The sequence below is a fragment of the Heteronotia binoei genome, chromosome 2 (assembly GCF_032191835.1).
Source record: "Heteronotia binoei isolate CCM8104 ecotype False Entrance Well chromosome 2, APGP_CSIRO_Hbin_v1, whole genome shotgun sequence".
Lineage (NCBI taxonomy): Eukaryota > Metazoa > Chordata > Lepidosauria > Squamata > Gekkonidae > Heteronotia > Heteronotia binoei.
The window spans coordinates 68,517,685-68,526,528 of record NC_083224.1 but is presented as its reverse complement, the minus strand read 5'-3'; the positions used below and the strand labels follow the sequence as shown (position 1 = coordinate 68,526,528).

Genomic DNA, 8,844 nt, shown 5'->3' with positions numbered 1-8,844 from the left:
CCCCCAAGGAGGTCACGCTAACCTATTCTCGCGAGAACTAAGCGTTCACACACACACCCCGTCATAGAGAACAAGAAGTGTAAGGTCAGAGTGGACGTTCGTTGGTCTCGTGATATGAAAGGAAAATTGCGAAAGGAAAATAATTTCTCTTTTTTCAGTTAGGCCCTTCTCATTGAATTAACCGCGGCCACTTGTGTCAAACCTAGATGGCCTCTGGCTGAAGGGGTATAATGTAACGTTATTATTTTGAGCGGAAGTAGTCATTGTTCTCAGCCCCATACTCCTCTCCTGTGTTGTGTTCTCGCGTGGATTTGCCAGCACTCGCGGGATTGAATTCAATCTAGCGTGTTCATGACGGCCGCCCAGTGACAGAGGGGGAGGTTCTCGCGAGACTTCCCTTGTGGGGGACGCCATCTTGTTGCTGCCACAGCCGGCGGGGGTCACAGGGACAGGAAGGGCAGCGCTGCTGGAGACGCGATGCTGGCCCGGTTGGTTTTGCGTGGCTTGGGTAAGCGAGGCTCATACGGGGTGGTTGGTGGAGAGAGGGTGCTGTCCTTCGGCTGTCCTATGATTAGCTGTTTCCTTTGTGTTCTGCAGCCCCTGCCGCCTTGAGGAGTTTGGCGCCCGCTCTCTCCGTGGGGTGAGTACAGGTGCAAAAGGGAGCTGGGGGTAGTTGGACTCTTGGCGGTGAAAGGCGGCTCTTGTCGGCTGTCTCGTTCCGAGTATCTGGGTTTATCGCGGGTGATTGGCATGGGCTTTCCCACCTTGTTTCTTTTCTGTGCGGTGTGCTTAGCCGTTTGATAGGGGGCGCTGTTTCCCAGTTGTCGAATCTCTATAGAGCGCTTATTCGGGCCTTTGGGCTGGGGGATGGAGGATTTAGTTAACGCTGTTCTCCCAGAGACCGAGGCTCAGTTTCTGAGTCCATTCACTGGGCTTTAGATTAACTGTGAAAAAAGATTAGCAAAATCAGTAAAAGTCATTTTTTTAAAAAAAAAAATCTTAGTTATTAGAATCGTAGAGTTGGAAGGGGACCATACAGGCACTGTTCAGTGCAGATCAGCCTAGAGCAACTCCAACATGTGTTTGTTTAACCATTTCTTAAAGACTGCCGGTGAGGGGGAGCTCACCACCTTCCTAGATAGCTGGTTCCACTGTTGAACAACTCTTACTGTCAAAATGTTTTTCGTAATATCCAGCTGGTACCTACCCGTTTTTAATTTAAACCCATTATTGCAAGTCCTGTTCTCTGCTGCCAACAGGAACAGCTCCCTACTCTCCTCTAAGTGACAGCTCTTCAGATGCTTAAAGAGAGCAAATGTCCCACCTCAACCTCCTCTTCTCCAGGCAGAACATTCCCAAGTCCCTCAGCCTTTCCTCATAGGGCTTGGTCTGCAGACCCCGATCATCTTTGTCGCTCTGTTCTGCACCCACTCCATTCTTTCCACATCCTTCTTGAAGTGAGGCTTCCGAACTGCACAGCATACTCCAGGTGCAGCCGGACCAATGCAGTGTACAACGGAACTATGACATCTTGCAATTTGGATATTATTTCTCTGTTGACACACCACAAGATGACATTAGCTTTTTTTTGCCACTGCATCACACTGACTGCTCATATGTAACTTACAGACCACCCATACCCCAATATATTGTTCACACATGTTGCTACCCAGAAGCGTATGTAGAACTTGGCACTTATCGTTAAATTGCATCTTGTTTACTTCCACTCACTTTTCCAGTATGTTCAGATCTTGTTGAATTCTTTATTTTCTGGTGCATTCACTTCTCCTCCCAATTTGATGCCACTGAAAAGTACTGGGCCCAGAACCAAGCCCTGTGGCACCCCATGAATTTTTAAAAGGACGGGGAGACCAAAGTGGTCAGTTTCTCACTTATTGGATTGAGCCAAGTTGGAGTATAAGTATCAGTCATCAGGCTGTAGAGAAAATTGGTCATCACTGATGAACGAAAGTTGGATTCTAAAATTGCTTGCTAGGCCAAATGTTTAAGTAACGTAAGACCAGTTTCTAATCTGAGATCCATAGTGAATGTACATCTAGGCACTTTAGGAATTGATGTCAGGAATTTGAATTGAATTAATACAAGAGAAGAAGTAGCCACCAGTATTCAAACCAGAGCTGTGTATAGAAGCTGATTTTGCAATTTTAGTAGTAAATAATTGGAGTTCTATTGGAATATACTGCATTCCCATCGCCCCAACCTCCCTTTTGGTCTTAACTAGGATTGATGCACTATTCAATGTCCAACATAACATCAGAAATAATCCTAAATTATTTATATGATGGAACCTGTTCAATTTTATATTTTCTTATCACCCAGCTATTTATTGCGTGAGACAGTTTCAAAGGAAATTACTTTGATCTTACCAATATTTATAGAGATTTCTTTTTCAAAACAATAATTAAATAATGTCTACAAGGTTGTCTTTAATACAATTTTTGTTAATGAAATATATCGTCTGCGTATAATAGAGTAGAAATTCTTTCATTGCCCAATTGAGCATATACAATTCTGTGCCTGAAAAGTATTTGCTACATCACTTAAGTACAAATTTCTCAGGCAACATAGAATAACTTATCCCATCTTGCTCTCATATCTTTCTTATGACTTTGAGTTTCTGCCTTCAGTTTACATTTAATTATACAGTAGTCTTGGGGGATTTTTCTTGATCATATTAAGAACATAAGAACATAAGAGAAGCCATGTTGGATCAGGCCAACGGCCCATCAAGTCCAACACTCTGTGTCACACAGTGGCAAAAAATTTTATATACACACATACACTGTGGCTAATAGCCACTGATGGACCTGTGCTCCATATTTTTATCTAAACCCCTCTTAAAAGGTGGCTATACTTGTGGCCGCCACCACCTCCTGTGGCAGTGAATTCCACATGTTAATCACCCTTTGGGTGAAGAAGTACTTCCTTTTATCCGTTTTAACCTTTCTGCTCAGCAATTTCATCGAATGCCCACGAGTTCTTGTATTGTGAGAAAGGGAGAAAAGTACTTCTTTCTCCATCCCATGCATTATCTTGTAAACCTCTATCATGTTACCCCGCAGTCGACGTTTCTCCAAGCTAAAGAGTCCCAAGCGTTTCAACCTTTCTTCATAGGGAAAGTGCTCCAGCCCTTTAATCATTCTAGTTGCCCTTCTCTGGACTTTCTCCAATGCTATAATATCCTTTTTGAGGTGCGGCGACCAGAACTGCACACAGTACTCCAAATGAGACCGCACCACCGATTTATACAGGGGCATTATGATACTGATTTGTGTTGGAAATTCAGTTTAAACTTCTTGTAAATGGAATTAATATTGCATCACTCTGCCTTTGTTACTGCAGAGTGGTGCATATCTCAAGACCACTTCACACTAGTCAACAGCACTTGGCTCCAGTGCCACCTCTGCCTGAGACAGGAGGTAAAATTCGTCATGGGATAATCCCTGAAGAGTTTTTCCAGTTCCTGTACCCTAAAACAGGAGTCACAGGTTAGTATGCCTGCCAGCATACATTCTTATATGAATGTTATTATGGGGAAAAGCAGTTCCTGGCTAATGGTATTCACAGAGTTGGATCTAAGCACCACCAATGAAGTTAAGCTGGTAGAATGGGAATTCCCTGCCCCACTTGCTGCATCCCACTGAACCCCTAAAAGAGTCTGACTGAGGATCACAGGAATGGGGAGGGGAGCGTGAGTGAGAATGGTATTAGCAAAAATTACACTTTCCTTCTTCATAAAGTGCTATGCTGTCGTTTGGAACTGTCCCAGAATCTTTTTAGTGTGGTGGTTTAGCATGGTCCTCTGAACATATGGTATTAAATGTTAACAACTGACAAAGTGAACAGAGACAAAAGATCTCTGAGAAGTCATTCAGTGTTAGTGAAAAAACACCTTTTTCAAAAAACTGCCAGGTTAGAAAGCACACAGTGCAATCCTAAGTAATGGTCCACCTTTATAAGTCTATATAAGTCCATAGAATTAGAAGGATGAAACTTTTCTTAGCATTGACTGAGTGTTCTATCGTGACAAATCTGCATGAATGTGGATGATAGAAATTCTCAATGTTCCTATACGATAGCTTTCTTTTTTAAAAGCTCAGTTTCTGTTATGCAGAGTATCTTGCTTGTTTATGTAAGGTGGATTTTTTTCCCCGTTTGCTTGCTTGTAGGCCCCTATATGTTGGGAACTGGGCTTCTGCTCTATTTACTTTCCAAGGAAATTTACGTAGTTAACCATGAAACACTTTCTGGAATTTGTATTGTGGGAATCATCATCTATGGAATTAAGAAGTATGGTGGAAATGTAGCAGCTTTTGCTGACAAGCTCATTGAGGTGAGAGAAGAAACTTGTATTACTGTCACTAGTAATATGTTGTTGTTGGTATTTTGCAAGTATATTGTAGCCTGCATTATGCATGAAACACCAAAGCTTTATCAGCCAAAATGTGTCCCTTTTTTTGTATTTGTAAATAATGTGAACTGTGCATGCACATCTCTAAACTTAACACTCCCCACTCCTCCCACCCTGGACACATAATGATTAGGCTTATTTTAGTACACTAATTTTTTTTCAGTGCAATTCAACAGTTATCCTTTAGTTCAAATTCTGGTTTCTTTTTGTTTTTAATAAGCATGCAATCTCAGAATATCCAAAGAATGAAGTGAATTTTAATTGTACATTACAGTAATAAGAATTTTAAAATCCTTAAAACTACTGAGCTTTCAGGACTTTGAACGTTTTAACACTTTAAGGTTAAATCTGTTTTTCATGCTGTATGTAGAAGCGCTGTTCAAATACACGTTTTTTTGTTGCATAACACCTTGTAAGATTTTTTTTTTATTTGCTGGCACAGTAGAAGAAACTTCATTGTGTAACTATGGCTGACTCTGCCTCTTGTGACTGCATTCATCATGCTGTGTCAGAATTCCAAAGGTGCCACAGGCTGAAAAAGGTTGGGGAACCCCATTCTACAGAGTAGGAACAATATGGAGATTCCACTTAGCATCTGATAGTAGCCAGATCACAGTATTCTGTACCAACTGGAGTTTCCATAAGTTGTTTTAAATTAGTCAGAATGAGAAACTTATGGCAAAAGATATTTTTAGGTTGTAGTTTCTCTGTGTAGGTAGAGAAAACTAAGTTGGAGTATTTGAATCTGTTCTTCTAAAGGTGATACTTCCCTCCAGCCAAAAAGACCCTTGACTGATGAAAGGTCCAGGCTTTAAAGAAAAGCATTGCTGTTAGCAGAATGGATCCACAGGAACTAATCCTGTAATAAATGTACCTGTCTGGTTTTGGGTTGTTTGTGCTCCTTTTGAGTACCGCTAAAAAAACCCCACACACATCTAAATCAGATAGCAGTACTACAGCTTCTAATTTTTTCTGCTGCTTCTAATGTTGCCTGGAAGATAGGCTGTAAATGCCAAGTTAGAAGTTGTTCAAATTAATCTGGTCTAATCTTTCTCTGTTTCTAGGAAAAAGTATCTAATTTAACAGCTGTAAAAAATAGTATGATAAACGACTTGGAGAAGGCAATTGAGAATGAGAAGAAAGAACAGTGGAGGGTTGAGGGTCGCCATTATCTTTTTGATACCAAGAGGGTACAGTATTGCAAATATATAAGCATTGTCTGTAATTTTACATGTGTTGAATAGCATTATGGAAAGTTATTTTGAGGGAGCCTCTGGACTTCATCCAACCATTTTCTAGAACAAAATATAAGTTCTTGTTGAACTGGTGTTTTGTCTTTTCTCTAAATCCCAAATTCTTCTGAATCTTTATTTTGTCCTTGTGTGATTACTTTGAACCTGTGATAGCACCGTATAGTAAACTCCTGTGAAAAATATTCTGAAATTTTGTTGGGAAAATATTTTGTTGGGAAAAGACTACTTATCTTTGTATACAAATAGAGATTTTGTTTACAGCATCAAAACATTAGCAGAAATTCTTAAATAAAAGATTTCCTAGCATTAATGGCCAGATAACATAATTACAAGATTTGTGATAAAAAATAGCCTGGGTCATCTGAGCTATTAGGAGAATGCTAAAATTCTAATCTTTTAAAAAAATTCCTATGGAGATATAGTGGAGAAAATGAATAATTAATTGCCTGTTTGTTCCCTGCCATCCCCCCTCCATCTCTATATTTCCAGATTTGGTTTGCTTTATTTTGTGTTGTTAAAAGGTCTTCTAGTTTTCGAGAAAATAAGTTGGAAGTACTGTTCATGGACATTATGGATATTTAGAAACAACTTTGGGGATTGCTATTAGTAAAGAAACAATTAGCTATTAGTTAAATTGGGGTCCCCAATGTGTCCAGGCGCAACTCGTATCCAGCAGAGCTTCTGTTTAGACATTGAAACTCTAATTGGCAGTGCTGATCACAATAATATTGCTTTGTTAGCAGCTGTTACCACAACGTTGGCTTTATTCTCTGTTACTGCTCTTTCCCAGTATATATTAAAAATTACACCTCTTCTCCCCAGTGCTTTTGGACCCATTTTGGTATGTAGATGGCTCTTCCTCCCAGGGCAGCTATTCTGTGGTTGTGCCTACCACCTGGTGTTGAGATAACCCAGACCAGGATGTCCAGACTCTCTTTATTTTTGGCACTGGAACTTCCATGATCTTCCTGGTGGCCATTTTTGAGATTCCTAACTTTATTTTCTGATGTTATGCCATCTACAAATGGAAAGATGGATGCACTCGTGGATCCTTTTATTATTAAAAAATTTGTGTAACAGCAAACTGGGGATCTGTATCTCATTAGTTTTATTCCATAATGTGAGCAATTTTGATGCCATTGAGGAGACAACTGATGTGGAACATTGTTAGCGGTAGAAAAAAATGGTGTGTTACTGGAAGAAGAGACATACAATGTATGAGGTAGCTATGTTTAAATTGACTAGTAGTATCTGGTACAGAACTGTTGCCAAGATAGATTTTATTTCAAATTTATCTTCATTTATGATGTTTGTTTACAATATCTATATGTAAACTTTAAGGGTATTTAATACTCTGTGTATGAATCGTGTAGTGAAGTAAATATTATTGGAAACGAAGTATGTCATACTGAAGCAAATATTATTGGAAGAACTGCCCTTGAAAATTGGTTTTCTTTGCCCATTTAGAACATTGTAGCTATGCTGCTGCAGAGCAACTATAGAGAGAGGCTGCTCACCGTATATTCTGACGTGAAGAAGCGGCTAGACTATCAAGTAGCTATGCAGCATTTCATACGGCACATGGAACAAGAACACATGATCCGTTGGGTGGAGCAAAATGTTAGGAAGAGTATAACGGCTCAGCAGGTAATTACAAAATGATTACCATCGTGTATGTCTCCTTGTAACTGATACTTTATCCCTACAAAAATTGCTTTACCTCTGGAGAAGCAGCAAATTGCACTTGGTCTACTGAAGAGAAGGGATGTTATTTATGTATTATTATTATTATTAGGGCTAATGTTTAGGTTGTTGCATATGAATTTTGCTGTGAAGAAGATGGATGCCATTGATTCAGATATGTCTGAAGCTGATGTTTGTATTCCTACATGTATTGATAGCTTCAGGTAGGAAGCTGGAGACTGACAAATATGAAATTATTAGCTGATCAAATTATTACAAAATAGAAAAATATTTTATATTCGCTATAAATGACAGAATTTGTGTTCTGATTACAACATATTTGAACAAATTAAGTTTACAGTAATACTCAATGATTTCTGGATAACATTGTTTAAGGCATTACAAAAGAAGACCATAGTCCAATTACTCCTTTGTTCATTTCAGTGAGTTTAGTCATGCCTAACTTCTTTTGTAGCTCACTTACACAAAGCTTTATAGAAAATGCTGATTTGGTGCAGGCCAGCATCTTTACATTGTTCCTGAAATCACAATGTATGAGGAAGCCACATATCTGTTACAGAACTGAGGTACAGAGTAGTTTGTTATTTACTTATTGAGGAAAAAGTCAAGGAATGCACAAAGAAGCCCCAGTTGAGTGCGTTTAAATCAGATGGGTTTAAACCTGTCCCTGGTCTACTTCTATGCCTGCCTGCTCTGTATGTTTGCAGAGCTTCATGCAGGCATCATACTCCTAGCCCCTTAATTCCAAAAGGGAAGACCTTGTCCAGGGATACTTTTTCAGGGTTGGGCTAATAGGTTTTTCTTTATCTTCATGATACTTGAAGAAGGCTTTGTAGATCCAATATAATTTTTGTATGTCCTTAAACATATCGTAAGTATTTCTAGGTCTCTGTTGATAATTTTTTCCATAATGCTCACATGGGCAAAACCTGAGGAAGCCTTGTCTTGAATGTGATGGGATTGCGTATTCTTTCAGAATTGTTCCCTACTGTATGGCATATAACTTCAAAGCAGTGTGGCTTCATACTAGGTTGCCTTAATTTTTTGCCAGTTCCCTAGTATAATCTGGTGACAACTGCACTTTTTTCTTTTGAAAGCCTCTTTTCTCCTTCTCCCTCCCCTCGTGTCTCAAACTGTTCATTTTCTTCTGTGTTGCAGGAGAAGGAGAGCATTGCCAAATGCATCTCAGACCTGAAGTTGTTGTCTAAATCTGCACAGGCAGCTGTCTAAATTCGGCATTTACTTGCAACCCAATAAACTGTATGATTGATATTCTTAATTAAAACATCTGTACTATTGTTGTGCTCTCATTCTTGCAATTGTAGAATAAGTTGCATTCCTTCCACTTGTTCATCTTACGGCAGTTTAATTTTGGCTCAGGGATGTGTCTGTGGCTTGAGCAAATGAATGAAAGTGCCAAGAAGTGAAATTAATACAATTGTTTTAACTTTCTGT

The 8,844-nt window shown here is 39.4% G+C and overlaps 1 protein-coding gene across 1 annotated transcript; it reads left to right on the top strand.

Annotated features, from left to right (window-relative positions):
• Window positions 1-67: 67 nt before the first annotated feature.
• Window positions 68-8,687, top strand: ATP5PB (ATP synthase peripheral stalk-membrane subunit b). Its single transcript, XM_060231235.1, has 7 exons — window positions 68-508; window positions 598-640; window positions 3,364-3,509; window positions 4,191-4,354; window positions 5,497-5,622; window positions 7,153-7,332; window positions 8,548-8,687. Exons 1-7 carry the CDS (start codon window positions 478-480, stop codon window positions 8,617-8,619), a joined length of 762 nt encoding a protein of 253 aa, XP_060087218.1. The 5' UTR covers window positions 68-477; the 3' UTR covers window positions 8,620-8,687.
• Window positions 8,688-8,844: the final 157 nt, after the last annotated feature.